At 41.4% G+C, this 17,820-nt stretch overlaps 2 protein-coding genes across 3 annotated transcripts; both read left to right on the top strand.

Moving 5' to 3' along the window:
• Positions 1–75: 75 nt before the first annotated feature.
• tars3 (threonyl-tRNA synthetase 3) lies at positions 76–11,902 on the top strand. 2 transcript variants are annotated; one of them, XM_018697495.1, is made up of 19 exons: positions 76–432; positions 733–819; positions 962–1,149; positions 1,385–1,508; positions 1,712–1,836; positions 2,069–2,186; positions 2,513–2,577; positions 2,695–2,773; positions 2,881–3,027; positions 5,121–5,219; positions 7,095–7,261; positions 7,379–7,541; positions 7,702–7,839; positions 8,333–8,410; positions 8,517–8,617; positions 9,133–9,237; positions 9,366–9,438; positions 9,577–9,691; positions 11,503–11,902. In XM_018697495.1, exons 1-19 carry the CDS (start codon positions 112–114, stop codon positions 11,649–11,651), a joined length of 2,442 nt encoding a protein of 813 aa, XP_018553011.1. In that variant the 5' UTR covers positions 76–111; the 3' UTR covers positions 11,652–11,902. The 2 variants fall into 2 exon arrangements, with proteins under 2 accessions (XP_018553011.1, XP_018553012.1); XM_018697496.1 differs by having other exon boundaries at positions 965–1,149.
• Positions 11,903–12,445: 543 nt separating this feature from the next.
• tm2d3 (TM2 domain containing 3) lies at positions 12,446–17,358 on the top strand. Its single transcript, XM_018697434.2, has 6 exons — positions 12,446–12,604; positions 13,213–13,314; positions 14,543–14,703; positions 14,997–15,171; positions 15,844–15,919; positions 16,052–17,358. Exons 1-6 carry the CDS (start codon positions 12,499–12,501, stop codon positions 16,215–16,217), a joined length of 786 nt encoding a protein of 261 aa, XP_018552950.1. The 5' UTR covers positions 12,446–12,498; the 3' UTR covers positions 16,218–17,358.
• Positions 17,359–17,820: the final 462 nt, after the last annotated feature.

The raw sequence follows: 17,820 nt of genomic DNA on the forward strand, positions 1-17,820 counted from the left end.
TAAATTATTCTTTTTATGTAGCTGTTTAAATTCTCGGTCATTGGGGCTTTTATTTTCAACAAACCCTCACCGGAAGTTAGCTGTCATTGTGGCTATGGTGGTCATTTAAAGATGGCGGAGTGCTTGGCTGCACGTTTGGCCGCCCAGGAGGAGCAAATTCGAGTTCTCACCAGGGAAATCTCAACTCTTCGGGATGGACTAAGCCGGGGTCTGGACGCCACCGGTGTTGCGGTTATCACCCCGGAGTTAGAGAACCTGCGGACCGAGAATGAGAAGCTCAGGTACCGGCTGCTGCACCTCCGGCGGGGTCTGCAGGCGGAGCTGGAGCTGGAGGAGACGCAGGGGAAGAGACAGCAAGGAGCGAAGTGTGGCAAAGCTCCGGAGAAAAACACCAGCAAAGAGCAGCAGATAAACAACCGAGCCGATAATAAGGTAATAACAGACTGGGACAGTAAATGTCACCCAGTTTAAATGTCTACTATTTGTGATATGATGAGGGAGTGAGTAGTTGTAGTAATGATCCACCGTTGTGAGTAACGGGCCTCTGTGTAGTGAAGCCAAATGACAAACTATACCACCACATTTCCAGAAATAGCAGTCCTACTCACTGTCCCCGTGCGTGCACACTTTGAATACTGAGCACGTTCACTGACATTAATAACAGGTTCATAATGTGATTCAGGAGGAAATGGTGACAAGAGCTTATTGTAAGACTGTGTGTTTTGTTAACAGGTTGCAACCCCGGATACCAAACCAGGTGACAGGAACAAGAAGGAGAAAAAGCAGGATAAGGGACAGGGAGATGGAGGCGTGAAAGAGGTGATTGTCTTTTCACTCATTTATACCAACAGCAACATTACTTGTCACATTTCAGTTCCTCTCAAAAAATTGAAAAAATATTTTGTCTGTTGTTCCAACTTTTCATAATCCATTCTTTAACTTTGTTTTTTTTTCACTGTAGCAGAAGCCCTGGCCTGGATACATTGCAGAGCGCCTCAGCCTCTATGAGGAGCTGAAGAGGGAGAGTGATGCCCTGCTTGCAAAGAAAGCTGCGGACAGCAAGCCCATTACTGTGGAGCTGCCAGATGGGCAAAAGGTGGCGGGCAAGGCTTGGGTCACAACACCGTACCAGCTTGCTTGTGGTATCAGGTTGGTACTCAGACAACTGGCTGTGATCTTCTAATGTTCAGTCATTAGCTGCTAGTAATATTAATTCTTAGTCTATAAAGACTTGATGCTCTTATATTCCCCAGTAACGATCTCCCCCTGCAATATTGTTTTGTTGTTGTTTTCAATCTTCCTTTTTCATTATACTGATAGAAATCACTCCGTTAAATCTGGACACAGAATTGCTGAGGCAACTATCTTTCACTTGATCTTACAGCCAAGGCCTGGCTGACAATGCTGTGATTTCTCGGGTGAATGGGGAGCTCTGGGACCTGGACAGACCTCTCGAGCGGGACTGCTCTCTTGAAATCTTGCGCTTTGACAATGAGGATGCTCAGGCTGTGAGTACATAGAGCATTTAGATTAGTTAATACAAAATATTTAAAATACATTGCTAGTGGTGGATGTATTCTGTGGTACTGCAATAAATATATTTTTGCATTCAGTCTAAGCTACAGTGTCCTAGCAACAGACTTGAATTAATACGTATAAACCTAGTTCTTTTTTAAAGAGCTAATCTATACACCTTCATCTTGCATCCTAGGTTTACTGGCACTCCAGTGCTCACATCCTGGGGGAGGCAATGGAGCGTTTCTATGGAGGTTGCTTATGTTATGGTCCCCCAATAGAGAACGGCTTCTACTATGACATGTTCTTGGATGGACAGAAGTGAGCAAAAATTTTCACTGTCAAATGTCTTTTCTGCTCTGGCTGGATTTTCATATTTGTTTTGTTGGGCTAAAGAGAAACTGTTGCTTAAAAACTTACTGACACAGGATCATGGTGTCAAACGCAATTAGGTTATTACAGAAACATCATGGTCTATGGTGCTCTGACAAGTGGTCGGAATAACATTGACCATGAGCACTTGTAATGATTGGAACATGTTTGCTGTTTCCAGGGGTGTGTCTAGTACTGAGTTTGGGGACTTGGAGACTTTGTGTAAGGCTGTGGTGAAGGAAAAACAGCCCTTTGAGAGGCTTGAGATCAGCAAGGAGACACTGCTGAAGATGTTTAAGGTGAGCGAAAGACAAGCGAGCGCTCATGTCCGCTCTCAGATGAGTATTCTTGGCTTATCTGAAGAATTAACTGTCCAGTTCTGAAAATGTTAAACAGGAAAACCATGAGGCGCCATTGTCCTTTCCTGCTTGAGCTGTTTTCAGTGATGTGAAAAATATTCTCTAGCCATGAACTGATAGGGGTAGTTTTATAACCTCTTATTACCACTGTTTGCATGCATGGAATTTGGCAATTTGGAATTTAAATCAAGACAAACAACATTGCGTGTGTGGGAAATATTCTTTCTGCCCAGGATAACCACTAATTTACCCAACTTATCTTTCAGTACAACAAATTCAAGTGCCGCATTCTGAATGAGAAAGTCACCACCCCCACTACGACAGTCTACAGGTTAGTTCGTCATAAGAAAAAAAAGAAGAAATTCTAAATCGATCTATTTATTGTAAGAAGATTTTTTTTTGGCACATTTCAAAGCTAACTGTTGTGTAACTTATGAATCCTGCTTAGATGTGGACCCTTGATTGACCTGTGCAGAGGTCCCCATGTCAGACATACCGGCAAGATCAAGGCCATGAAGATCTACAAGGCATGTGGAATAAAACACACAGGGTCTCGTTTTAATTTTTATCATTTCTGTGCCTGCTTGTGTAAAAAAATGTTAATATTCAACTCTTTTTCTGCCTTTGCCATCAGAACTCTTCCACCTACTGGGAGGGTCGCTCCGACATGGAAACACTACAGAGGATCTATGGGATTTCCTTCCCAGACTCAAAGATGCTGAAGGAATGGGAACGTTTTCAGGAGGAGGCCAAGAATAGAGACCATCGCAAGATTGGCAAAGTGAGTCACTGTAGGCAGTCGCGTTCAAGCCCACCCAGCTGGCTTGGTCCTAAAACCAGAGACCGAAACGCAGTACAAAGTGGATTTTGATTCAGAATTGTATAATGTGATGGCTGGCACATCTCCTTTGAGGCTTTTGCAGGAGTTTTTCCTCATGAGAGTCTAGGATTGTGGTTTTATAGATGTGGGAAAACCCTGAAACGAACCTGAGCCAAGAACACAGTCTCTAGACATGAACTGTAAATATACATGGAACAGCATAGAAACAAAATATTTTTCTTCCCAAAATGGTTCAGCACAGCAAAATTACCTCCCCAGTGTGACTGTGTTGTTGTGTGTGAAATCTGTCTGTTGCTGCTTTACACCAGCTGAGGGCACTGCGTGTCTTTGTATTCGCACTCTCAAGACAACTGTGAGTCATCTGAGGGCCCCAGCTGGTTTCCCAGCATGGGAGACACAGACGGCAGCACCTCAATCAGCACTGATTACAACACAGTTCCATATTAAATGCGAGAGTCAGGATATTGCTGTCAAAGCCAGTTGGAGGGAGGTGACAAAAGTGGCATGTTGTTTTAAAGATGGTGCTCTGTGGCATGATCCCAAAACGACCTTTTTCATTTGCACTCTGCATCGTGGAAGCACAATATTTAGAAAACCTCTAGATGCAATAATGCACTAATACCCAACAGCACCGAAGTGGAAAAAAAAATCCCATCAGTTGCACCAGCAGGAATCTGGTTGTATCAGTTTAACAAATTTGAGCAAACATGTCATACCTCATTACTTTGGACATGTGTTTAGAGGCAATAAAAGCAGTGTTCTGTGAATGTAAAAATTACCTTTGAACTGGTGTTTGATGAAGCAAAATTACCCGTGGAATCAGGCTCATTTCAGTAATTTTATGCTCATTTTCAAGAAATTCTGTTTCACAATGGAGGTTTAAGTAAATCAAAACTAAGTTACCATGGAAACCTGTCCGTCCAGGCCAGCATGGTCCTGGTCGGGTTAGTTTTAAGACTTGGCTTCATCTCAGTCGTAACCAGTGTTTCCTGTCAGACAGAAACGCTGTCTTCCTACATGAAGGTTCCTCTTTCTGCAGCACTGTGAATATCAGTCAGTTTCCAGTTCATGTCAAATTATTTATCTCCTTTTCACATAGGCTTCTCTTACTGCACTCTTAAAATATGGTGGTCACACCATTTGAGTTTTAAATAAAATCACAGAAACCCAAAAATCCACTTGTTAAAAGACAAAGAAGGGAGGCAGCCAGTCTGATTTTTTTTTCTTCCATATTCATATTCATATAGAGGTAGTTATGTCACTTGTACAAACCAAGTAACATAATCTAACTTTTAGCTGATGGATACTTAAGTTTCTAGAAAATTATTTGCTTGCCATAGAATAAATGACATGGCTTGGTCCCTGGTGATATGTTACATCTTATACATCCACATGTAAACATGAATTTTCAGCACTTATTTTACAAAGTTCACATTACTCACATGGGATTTGAACTCACAGTTTCATGATTAATAGCAGAGCACAACAATAGACTGAGCTAAAAGTCTGAGCTTTCTGCTGGTCTACAACATGCTGTCACAAGTTCACTTTTACTTTGTTTAATGCAGCGGTTTTATTTGTTTTTGCTGTAATAATCTCTTCCTAATGTTGTATATTTAATGTGCGCTGCTCTCAGTTTTGTTTTTTACACGTCCACTTTCTTTGATGAAATTGATTTGTCAGGTCTGTGTTTGAAAGTTGTGACTTGACTTAGTGTGATCTCATTGGCTATGGGGTAACAAATTAGTCCAGATTTGGTTCAGTTAAGACAGGCTTTTCACAAATGCTTTTTATGAGTGTTTTTTTTATGGGAAATTGAGTGAGATCTGTCTTCACAACCTTGCACAGAAACCCTATGTCCTGCTCTCCAGCTACCAGGGCACAAGAAAACATGTCACTTTTTCACACCATTTCACTGCCTTGTGATGATTGGATCACTCCCTGCTGAGCATGGACGAGTTTCTTTCAGGTTCTCCCCTGCAGACAATAAGGATCTGTGAAGTCATTAAAAAAAGTCTTTTTCTGTTTCACAGGATCAAGAGTTGTTCTTCTTCCATGATCTCAGCCCTGGCAGTTGTTTCTTCATGCCCCGTGGAGCCCACATCTACAACACGCTCACTGAGTTCATAAGGGTAGGAGTGTTGGCCAAATGCCTATTTTATTTCCAGTACATTCAGTTATATTTCAGATAGAGAGTGCAACTGTGGCTGCAAATATAAGCTTAAGAGGCCTTCAGATAATGAACCCCCCCCACCACCACCACCACCCCCACCTCCTTCTTTAAAAGTTTTTTTTTTTTTTGGTGTTAAATCTTCACTGCAACTAAAATCCATATATTAATAATCATGTGCATGTATTATCATATCACAATAGCCAAAATGAGAAAGCACAGCTAAAGAGATATGAAGGAGAATCTGAAGTGAAGACTTTGATCATCATTGGCTATTGTCTCACATCCCACAGTATGCTAGACAGGTGGTCTGTTTAATATGTTGTTTTCAAATTGTTTTCAACGTGGCAAACTTTATTTTCAGTGATCCTGAATGATATATGTATTTTTTGTGATATGTTTTCATTAGTCATTACATGACTTGACTGTTTTGCAATCATTTTATACTGCTTATTTCTCCACTACATCTTCACTGAGAAAGTCACTGAACACCACTTTATTTTAAACTACATTTTAATCCACAAACTGAACTATTCACTACCCTCTTTATAGTGTTAGTATAGTTTGAAAAAAGAAAAAGAGATGTCCGTGAGGTTCAGACCGTGCTTAACATTTCCAGTGTACTTGTAGTGATTGCCAGCTCATTGACATGCAGATGGCTAACTTCTTCAAAACATGCAATCACCAAGGAGCTCAAAGATAAGCTGCGAGCATAACAGTGACCTGAATAGTTTAGTTCAGCTCGGTGAGTTTAAATACTGTTCATAGCTACAGAAAGGCTTGGCCCAGTCCTGACTGCTGCACATGGTCAGAATTATGGCCTGAGCTTTCCAGAGGTGTTGTTTTTTTTTTTTCTTTAGTCAAACACCAAAGGCATGACATACTCAACATTGTGAAGTCAGAAATGTCAGAACTCAAAAATGTCAAGATTTTCAGACTGTGGTCCTAATGAGCCTGTCAGCAGCACACCAGTCTTCATAAAGGTGACATGTCATGCGTCCTGCTGATAATCAGGTCATGCAGAAGTTCTCAGTCATGAGCAGACTGCATTCTTATCCAAAGTTGAGCAAACTTTAAATTTCAGAGTAATTTGAACTCCTGTGCCAAGTTCAGTGACTGTACAGGAACTTGTCTCCGTGACGTATTTGCAGAGAAGTGTTGACATCTTGACGACTTTCACAGCACACACCAACACACCGGACAAAGCCAAGAAGACCTCACATACATTACACGGAAATGGTGTAAGATCATTATCACGTCACTTCAGTCTGTTATCAGTGTGTAAAAGGAAAAAAAAAAAAAAAAAAAGACCAGCACGCTATGCATTTCCATCAATGACTCTGTCTATCACTAAAACGTTTGATGGTGAAGAACTCACCGTGTAGGGTAATCTCTTTTTAGGCTGGCTTCTAATGACTGCAGTGGCAGTAACTGTTGCAGTAAATGCAGCTTGTTGTCATTCAGCACATGAGATTCGGGGGTTTTTATCTCCTCTTCTTCTCTTCTCTTGCTAAATCATATTAATTCAGGAAAAGCTGACTGAGCATGCATGATCTTTTTCAGCACCTTCCTGTTTCATATTCACAGTCGCACATATTCACAGCTGAATTCTTTCCATTTACACCAGTCTTCTACTGTTGGCTGCTAAACAGCTCAACTGGATGTTAAATGCTTTGCTTAAAGACGACAAATGGATAAATAAAGCCCACAGGTTCCGTTTTCCATTGCAGTAGCTCCAGGTTGTGTGCCAGAAGTCATGATTCAGCTTGGCTCGAACTACCTGTGCTGTCCAACTGGCGTGATTTAGCTTGTTTATGTGGTTTTGTTGTTTTTCTAGGATGAGTACTGGAGAAGAGGCTTTCAGGAAGTAGCCTCCCCCAACATCTATAACAGCAAACTGTGGGAGACATCTGGCCACTGGCAACACTACAGTGAAAACATGTTCTCCTTCCCCGTGGAAGATGACATCTTTGCTCTCAAGCCAATGAACTGCCCCGGGCACTGGTAAATTTAGGGCGCTAAGAGAAGAAATACTCAAAGTTTTTCTCAAAATGCTGCAAATACAACAACATATAGAATGTTCTATGCATGTGAATTTCCCTCTTTCTGGTTATCCCTTAGTCTGATGTACAGTCACAGGCCTCGCTCGTGGAGGGAGCTCCCTCTGAGGTTGGCAGATTTCGGGGTCCTCCACAGGAACGAGCTGTCGGGAACACTAACTGGGCTGACCAGAGTGCGGCGCTTCCAGCAGGATGACGCTCACATTTTCTGCACTATGGACCAGGTGACCACACCAGGAGTTTTTGACATTCTTTTGGGACAATAAAAGACAATTTTTAGGTTCTTTGAAAAACATTTTGGAAAAACAAGTACCAATTTATTACGAGTCATTTCCTAAATTCTGAATCATCTTTCTTTCTTTCTTTTTTTCTTTTTGGCTACAGATTGAGACAGAGATGAAGGGCTGTCTGGACTTCCTCCGCTGTGTTTACGATGTGTTTGGCTTCTCCTTCCAGCTTCACCTCTCCACCCGTCCAGAAAAGTATCTGGGTGATATTGCTGTGTGGAACCAAGCTGAGAAGGTAAACTGTTTAATGCATTGTTTTATGGTGGAAAATGAACTCTAGTTACCTGCTGCTTTCTAAATAAATCTTCAGCTACAATGTACATCTGAATTTGTCTTCTAAGTATGAATGACAGGAACTTTGTCACACCTTAGTTCTTAGCAAATAAATGACTTGGCACTGTGGATGAAAGAGTTGGGTTTCCTGCTGTGTGATTATACAGTAGTATCAGATCTGTGAGTCATGGTGAAGTTCTGTTGGTGGTGTGCTGTCAATAAAGACATTGCTCATTTGTTTGGCTTGATTTCCACTATTCATTTTGTCCAGTACTAAGTTGCATAAGGGAACCACTTAAAACATAAATCGTAGCTTTAGGCAGTGCAAAGTACAGACTGAACTGTGTGTCTGGAATTTAATTGTGTACTTAAGTACAACCTGGCCTGTTTCGCAGTAATAGCTTTTCATTGTTTAGATTTAAATTCTATGTTAACCCCTGCCTCATGTTTGACAGCAACTGGAGAACAGCCTGAATGAGTTTGGGGAGCCATGGAAACTCAACCCTGGAGACGGAGCTTTTTATGGACCCAAGGTCAGAGTGTTTTTTTTTTTTTTTTTGATATTTTCCTGCCAAACGCAGAATCTATTTAATTCCCCCAGGCCTGGAAAGAGCTGTAATTCTTTCTGTGCTGTTGCAGATTGACATTAAGATCAAAGATGCAATTGGACGTTACCACCAGTGTGCAACCATTCAGCTGGACTTCCAGCTGCCTATCCGCTTCAACCTGACCTTTGTGGGGTGAGTCACACAATCAAAACATTGACACACTGCTGAGTCTGTATGCTTTACTGCACCAAGGATTACATGTTAATCCCCCCGTGAATAAGACGTCTCGTCTTATGCGCTGTGTTCCTCAGAGCTGTGTGCTTAAGAGGTGAAGAGTTGTATGCAAATTTGAACTCATTGAGCAGGTGACAGGGTTCATTTATCATCTCACCAGGAACTTCAATTTGTAAACCCAGCATGGGAAAACAATGTGCATCATATACAGCAACAGACAGCAGGCAGTACGTATGGTTTGTGCATTAGTCTAATCAGCACAGTGTTACATATGGAAGGGGTAGGGGGTGCAAAAGATCAAAACAGGTAGATATTGACTGGTAAGGGGCAGACAATCAAATTTAGAGCCAGTAGGTAGATACAAGTAGAATGTACTATGCAATGTCAATGGTGAAACATTGCACAATTGTTTTACTATCTATTATTTGACAACAGAGTCCTTAATATTCTTTCTGATGTCTGATGTCTTACAGGAAGGATGGGGATGACAGAGGCCGACCAGTCATCATCCATCGTGCCATCCTGGGCTCAGTGGAGAGGATGATTGCCATTCTCACAGAGAACTATGCAGGGAAATGGTGATGTGTTTTGTGGCTGTTCGAGCATTTGAGAGTTTAAATTAAAACATATTATTACAGTAAAAAAAAACCAACTAAATTAACCATAATCCATAATGCTGATATGATCTGATCTGTCCCTCCACCAGGCCTCTGTGGGTTTCTCCACGTCAGGTGATGTTAGTGCCTGTCAACCCTTCCTGCGAGGATTACGCCAAGAAGGTATGTCTTCAGCTTCCCCATCTTGACCACGTTTAAGTATATATATATATATGAATGCAGACAATGATTATATGCTGAGTCCAAAATTGCATTATGCTCACGAGACGTACATCAACGAATGGTATTTCTACCTTTCAGGTGTGTAAGCAGTTTACAGAAGCTGGTTTCATGGCGGATGCTGACCTGGACTCTGGCTGTCTTCTAAACAAGAAAATCCGAAACGCGCAGTTGGCCCAGTATAACTTCATTCTCGGTGAGAAAAAATGCTGCTCTGTGTAAATGCTGACCACTGATTGGAGAGCGTTTTCACCACCTTTTCACTGCTCTCAGAGTCCCCTGCAATCACTTCAAAAGTACATTTACACACCCACAACATTCACAGGTTATTTTAATATACCACAGTATTACTGTATTATACATATAAAACTGTTAAAATCCTTTTTTCCCTTGAAATGCTGATTGGGCAATCCACTCACTATAAATGGTTTATATTTAATCACTATCAAGCACCACAGAGACTTAAGGTTTAGTAAGACAGCATCAGTGAGGATGAGCCAATTTTGATTTAAAGACTACTCAATCATCTCAGCTGCTTTAACCCTTATTTTTTTCCATGCCTTTCAAGGTTTTTATTGTGATGTGAAACAACATGTGATCATATCTGCTTTTAGTTTATTACAGTTACATAATTGTTGATTTGGAAGCCCTTCGTCATTTAAAAATCCATCTGCGGGGCCTAATGGTTAAGGTGCATATCACACAATATCTATGGTTAAGATAAGATAAGATAAGATAAGATAGACTTTATTTATCCCACTTGTGGGAAATTTACATGTTACAGCAGCAAGAAACAAGAGTGACAAAAATAGGAAAAGAAAAGATAAAAAATATAATATAATATTAAAAAGGCACAGAAGGGTAAAAAAAAAAAGTGCAGCAATCAGCATTACAAAAACTCTGTAATAAACATATATGTGCAGTTTGTAATATAGGAAAATGGTGATAATCAGTGAGGTAGATGAAAAAGTATGTGCAAATGAAGTGACCAGAATGAAGGTTTATTGTTGGGTCAGACTGGTGTTGTACAGTCTGATGGCTGTTGGAATAAATGGCCTGTGGTAGCGCTCCTTCTTGCACCACAGATGCAGCAGTCTGTTACTGAAGGAGCTGCTCAGGTGACCCACAGTCTCATGCAGGGGGTGGGAGGGGTTTTCCATGATGGATGTCAGCTTGGCCAACATCCTCCTCTCACCCACCTCCTCAATGGAGTCCAGAGAGCAGTCCAGGACAGAGCCGGCACATCTGACCAGCTTATTCAGTCTCTTCCTGTCTCTCTCTCTGAGCATCCACTGCTCCGGCAGACCACCGAGTCATAAAAAGCCCTTAGCAGTGACCTGCACACTCTGAAGGACCTCAGTCTTTTCAGCAGGTGGAGACGACTCTGGCCCTTCTTGTACAGGGCATTGGTGTTGTGAGACCAGTCTAGTTTATTGTTGAGGTAAACATCCAGGTATTTGTACTCCTCCACAATCTCAATGTCCAAACCCTGGATGTTCACCGGTGCAGTGAGAAGTGACTTTCTGCTGAAGTCAATCACCACCTCCTTCGTCTCGCTGGGGTTGATGTGCACATTGTTCTTACCACACCAGTCGACAAAGTTAGTGATGACCTCCCTGTACTCCAGATCGTTCCACTGAGAGACACACCCAACAATGGCTGTGTCATCGGAGAACTTCTGGAGATGGCAAAAAAAGACTGCAGTTACAACTGTAATGTGCAAAATACAATGGTTTATGTAAAGTATATGTGATTTGTAGTGAATGAGGAAAACCTGGCTCAGTTTAACTGTGGGTTTGTCAGTAGAGTCACCATTAGAATCTTGGTGAGTCAAATTAAAGAATCTTAATTGGTTGAATAAAAGCAAATGGACCTCCAAGCTGGCTAACCACCCACAGTTGTTGAATTCAGCAGAACAAACTGGGGAATGTGTTAGGATAGCTGTGTGTGAGTCTGTGGTATGACTTGGCCCATGTCAAGCTGTTGTGTCCTCTCGTGTCTTGGCAGTGGTCGGAGAGAAGGAGAAGATGACTAACAGCGTCAATGTGCGCACGAGGGACAACAAAGTCCACGGAGAGCTGTCGGTGGCCGAGGTGCTGGCTCGCTTGACCCTGCTCAAACAATCCCGCTGTCGAAACGCAGAGGAGGAGTTCTGATAAAGAACAAAGCAGACTCTCACATTTGAATACCTCACTCTTAGAGCTACAGCCACATGAGTAGTAAAGGGAGAAAGATGGAACACATAAAGGTGGTACTGGGAAAGTGTAGTACAGAATGTTATGTGAAATTGGGTATAAAGATGGTTCTGGGAAAGTGTTCTAAAGAAAGTTATGTGAATTTGGCACTGATCTGTTTTCTCAAAGGTCTGTCTCCACGGAGAACCCAATAAATAAATAAATCTACCAAATGTGAGCGTTTTCGTCCCCTTCTTTCACAGCAGATGTGATACAAGAATGGCAGTCATTGTCTTTACTAAATGAGCAATACAGGGCCTCATCCTCATACAGCATGTAACAACAGATCAGGAACATACCACAGTGTCAGGCAGTGAAATTTATTTCTCTGAAGGTGAAGTGCTCTGGTGCTTAAGAGAGCACTGTGTAAGTATTGCCAACAAAATTCTTAGTTTATAAATGTCAAATACATTGCGACCTTTGTTAGACCAAAAATTAGGCATTGTTTAAAGAAAAAACATAATAAACTTTAAACTGTTTATATGGTACAGATCTCAGGGCTTTTTAAAATTACAATATTTAGTTTGCTGGATGCCCAAAAATGCCATTGTGCAAACTATTTAGACGTAATCTGAGACGCATGCGACCGGTTGAGGCGAAATGTTACATATTATGAACAATTAATGTCAGCTGAATACTCTCTTATGGCATCTTCACGGCTTTAGTTTGATGAGTTTGAGTAAAACAGCCACAGAATTTGCGGACGATCGCTAAGAGCCACATTTTCCTACATCACTTGAACGCAGCTGCTGGTTGCTCTGCTGCAACAATGGCTACTATCTGTCAGATATGGAGACCGGACCGAGGACGCTGCTTCAAAACCTATGGAATCATTATCCTGTTGTGTACGGACCTGGTTTTACAGTGTGTTAACGGTATGTTTATGGAGATAGTTTACAGATTTACACCAACTTGGCTCCTGTATATGGCTAGCTTAAATTCAGTTTAGGCTATCAGTCGCTATAGTACCCTGACGTTAGCTTCCTTACACTGACCTAGCATTAACTGGTAAGCTAGCGAGCTAACATTAACGTTAGTGTAGCTAACTAGTCAGCAATGAAGAATAAGCTCTGATTTTCTGGTTGTTTGTCTAATACATTAGGCGTTTTTTGGTTAATTAACGCCGCATAGTATTTAATTTACAGTATATAAAAGCTAACAGTTAACTGTCGCTGCTAATTTGTGAACAGTGTCACAAGCTGGTAAACGCCTCAGTAAAGTTATGGTAAAGCAATGTCCTAGATGTTTTGTTAAAATAAAGACCAGCCTTTTATTACTAATACATTTATTAGATTTCTAAATTATATTTAATACTGCGTTATTGGCGTGTCAGTCTCGTTACACAGAAGGGCAGCAAACGTTAGCAACATCACGTATTTCCACAATCAGCACAATTTGTATTGTATATAAAATGTATTTTAACCATGGCCATGGCAGAAGACCAAGTTGGACTCAGATCGTGTGACTTCTGGTTTCCTGTCAGGGTACCTGAGCTCTCCTCATGTTGGCCAGGAGCCCCCCTACACGAGAGATGCTCAGCATGGACCTGTCATCACCAGCCCTGTGGTCCCTGCTGCATCCGCAGGTAAACACGAGTCAACAATCAGCATTAATCACACTGACTGTTAGCAGGGTCCATGTCACTGTGACAACATCAACATCAAAGCGATCCACACTTATAATATTATTCAGAACATCACTGTAGAGAATTACAACATAAATCTGAATGTAGTAGGTAACTGAAGTCTCTGGTTGGCAACATGCTCACATTTCTTTGACTGGAACACTTGAAATCATACACACAGGCATATGACTCATATGAGCATTTCCCCCCCGCAGGAGGGGTGTTACCAGAAGATAGTCTCTCTGCCCAGAACAATAAACCTACAATTAGTGTATTTTTATATAATACTGTAATTATCCTTCGAAACCTTCAGGGATAGCTCAGATTTTTTTTAAATTTCCCCACGTTTTTGTGTGTAAATGAATAATAGGGATAAAAGTCTTTCAAATGAGTGCAGTATTGAGCAAGAATGGTGTACCCAGCCACTGCAAGCAGCTGCTGCCATGTAACCAATGTAACCCAATGGACACTGACAGGCTTAGATTGTGTTAGATATAGCGTCTTATAGAGCAGGTCTAGACCATACTCTTTAAAATAGGTATTTACAGAGAGAGACCCAACAAATCCCACCATGAGCAAACACTAGATGACAGTGGCAAGGAAAAACTTCCTTAACATTATGGATAGGGTTCCATAGACCATTATAGACAATTAAATTGAAGAGTAAGAGCCTTATTGTTTAACCAGAGATATTGCAATATATAGCTACCAGACTCCATTACAAACTAGAACAGAGAAACAAAGCTTAGTCCTGAGATCATTTTTTGTTTATATATTTTCAACTGACAATAAATATTAATAAATATTTTCGTTTTTTCCCCTCCGTCACAACAAAGAGAATATTGCTTTTGTGTTTTCAAGACCTCCAAGAGTTACAGGCTTTCCAACAAAGCAACAACAATTTTCATTTGCTGGCCAGCAGGCAACCTTAATGGAGCAATCAGGAGAAAATGGCTTTACTCAAAAAAGACTCCTTGATGGCCTTTTTGTTGGGGATAGAGTGTTAGTCATTTACCTCCCACTGTCTTTCCCAGTTTGGCAAGAGATTCAACCAGATGCAGTCACACCCCTTGATGATCTTAGACACAAAGTCTAAAAATTAACATGCATCAAAGCTTTATTACATTACATTGATTATTTTAGCTAGAAATTGGAGTGTTCCCGTAACTGTATGTTTGCTCTTTTGCAGTGTCACCCGCAGAGGAAGAGAGCTACCCTTCCAAGTGTCCTAGTGGGGGTTTGTGTAGTCGCCTGCCAGCTGATTGCATTCACTGCGATTACCAGTACAACTGCACCTATGGGAAACCAGCTAACTTCACTTGTAAACCCAAAAAAGGGGTTCACTGTATAGTGAGTAGCAGTTCATTTTGTGATTATGTGCTGCATAATGGTAGATTAAGGGTGGAAGTTTTATACTTGTTGATTATCTCATTGATTGAAAAAGGGAAACAAGGCACATGAGTTCATGTTGTTGGTGTTACATTTATGTCAGATATGAAACTGGGAGTTGTATTAATGTTTCTTGACAAAAGTCTCCAAGACAAATTATAGAGTGCGATGATAGAAGCACTGATTGTAAGAAACAGCTGGCTTCAGTTTGGAAATAGTTGTACAGTGATGACTTGATGTTTTTGTATTTACAGGGAGGGTCAGGACAACAGCAAACCAACTTCTCTCTCTCCATCATCTGTCAGTTCTGCTGGCAACTGGATCCGTCCCAGTACCGCTGCTCAAACTCCACCAACTGTATGACAGTGTCCTGCCCACGCAAGCGCTACAACGCCACCTGTGATGTGTTAGACCACGTACATTGTTTAGGTAGGTCTCACTAGGTCTCAGGCAAAGGCACTGTAGATGTAGTTATTTTGGGAAGGGAGATTTTACAAAAGTTTACAAAAGGATCCTTTTGCCTCAAACAAAAAAGGGAAATGGTGAACATGTATGCAGAAGAAAATAACAGAAAAGCAGTAGTTATTTTGCTGATACACATCCTAGTACATACAGTGCACAGTAATTGTAGAAGCACTGAAACACTTAACGTTGTGATATGTGCCTCTGCACCACAAACACCTGTTCTTCTTGCTTGGTCTTGCCCAACATATTCAAGAATAATACTGAACTGTAGATCAGATAAAACGAGGAAAATTAAGTTTGGTGTGTTTGTTAGAGCAACAGCACTTTTGCTTCCAGAAGTCGAGGATTATGAGGAATATACACTGTTTGGCCACGCTTCAGTTCAGTGAGTGAGACTACGCAGTCGGAGCTCTGGTCAAGCAACTGATTGACTTGAAGCCCAGCAGAATTAATTACCACTCATGGCTGCAGAGCCCGCTGCTGCTCAGCCAAGTTACATTTTGTTGCTTCAAGGGAAATGAGTCTTCAGTCATGCTAATTTGCCTTTCTGAAATGTTCTTGTGTTTTTGGTTTTGCGAATTTCTTTTGGGAGATGTTATGAACATCAAGGCTGCCTTATGTTTCTTTCTCCTGTAGGTAAAAGGCGTTTCCTAAAACGTTTATTTTGTAATTGGACTGGAGGTTACAAATGGTCAACGGCATTAGCACTCAGGTAAACCTGCCACCAATAGTGATAAGATGCTGGAAATATTCTTTAAAAATCTCTTTTTGAGTCAGGATGGATGCTTTAATAACAAGTCTGGCTTTTGTTTTATCTATTTTTTTCTTTCATCTCCTTCTTTAGCATCACGCTCGGCGGTTTTGGGGCAGATCGGTTTTATCTGGGCCAGTGGAGAGAGGGTCTGGGCAAACTGTTCAGCTTCGGAGGCCTGGGTATTTGGACTTTGATCGATGTTCTTCTGATAGGGGTCGGTTACGTGGGACCTGCTGACGGTTCTCTCTACATCTGAGGCAAAGCTCTGGAGACTTGGCTGGATGGTTTGTGCCCTGTTCCTGCTTCATTCTCTAAAGACTGAACATCTGAGATGCCGTGTTCTTAGCACGTTTGCCCGCCCGAGCTCGCTGTGCAACACGTCCTCATCCCATCTGCTAACAGGCAGGAAGTGTTTTCCTCATCACACCAACGATGACTCTACCCACACAACCATCAGATCAATTCCAATCATTCTGCATCCGTCTCCTGTTGAGATTCTGCAGATGGAGCTGTACAGGGGGATGAAGAGCCAGTATGTCTATCTTATGTCTGATTGGTTTGACTTAGCTGGTGGTTGAACTGATATATAGATAGGTTTGGTTTCCTGTGGAGCTGCGCTTTCACAGTCACCCTGTCACCTTGGATCCGTGTGTTGCTACCCCCTTATTACAAGGTAAATGTATCAGTTGGGGTGGGGGTGGGGGTAACCATGGTTACAGAGCTTTTTATGGGGACACCAGACACAGTAGAGAAGCTTAAGTATAATATGAATGTCCTGAAAGAAAGCATGAATATGCAGAGGGGAACATGTTCAGGTGTTTTTATTGACAAGAGTTAGCTGCACCTGTGGATGAGCTCTGTGGTTATTTTGCATGTACTATGTTTATCCTATACTGAGTCAGCAGCACAGGCCACAACTGTAAGAATGCTCCTGCAGGGGCTGGATAAACCATGCCCTGGCTTTTCAGAAGTACTATAATTACTGTCATCACCTACTGAGACATGCAGTCTGATTTTTGGGAAACGCACAGATAACAATCTCAAACCAAATGACGGCGTACGTTTGTACACAATAAATATCGAAACAGTGCACACGTGTTGCACTAGCAAACTGCAGTTGCTTGTGGTTTCCTTTGTTGGAGATTTTGGAGATATCCTGTTCATTCAACTGGTATTTTTCCTCCAACTCATGATCATTCTTCACATTATTTAAAAGAAATAAAATAAGTATTCTCTGTCTTCTGTACACTGTAAGATCTTTGCTTGTGACTGTGTGGCACAATGGATTAACCTCTCAGTCCATGTAAATATGTTTTCTGTATCGTCAGGTCATTGTAATTTGCTGGAACACTGTAAATGACATTTTTTAAGTTATGTTAATAAAATTGTGAAATATATGTGTTTGTTTATTGTTCTCTCAGCACAGATGATGCCAGTGAGTCTGTGAGAAGAATGACTAAGTGTTATGAGTTACTGCTTGGTTTAGGCTTCAATGGGGTTACACTGCACCAGTGCACAATGTGGTCAGGTTTTAGAATAAGCTGAGGAAGCTAAATGCAGTTTTGTCTGCTGTTTCGTTCATTACACAACTATCCTGAATAAAACCCTGCTTTTTTCTCTCTCTCTCTGATGCTCTGTCGATATCTGAAAAAGAGGTCACAGGTCAGCATCATCTCAATACCGTGAGCTTGAGCAGGACAGATGCTTTGTTCCAAGGGGCTGTGAGCCTGGACCTTCTGCCTGAATGCTGTCTGCAGTCTCTGATAGGAATTCATAGGCCTATTATTAGCTGAGGTCATTTTCACAGATGTCTGTGCTTTTTCTCACATTAAACACAGTGAGTGGTGCCAGAGGTCTTA

This window comes from Lates calcarifer, linkage group LG2 (genome assembly GCF_001640805.2).
Source record: "Lates calcarifer isolate ASB-BC8 linkage group LG2, TLL_Latcal_v3, whole genome shotgun sequence".
Taxonomy (NCBI): Eukaryota; Metazoa; Chordata; class Actinopteri; family Centropomidae; genus Lates; species Lates calcarifer.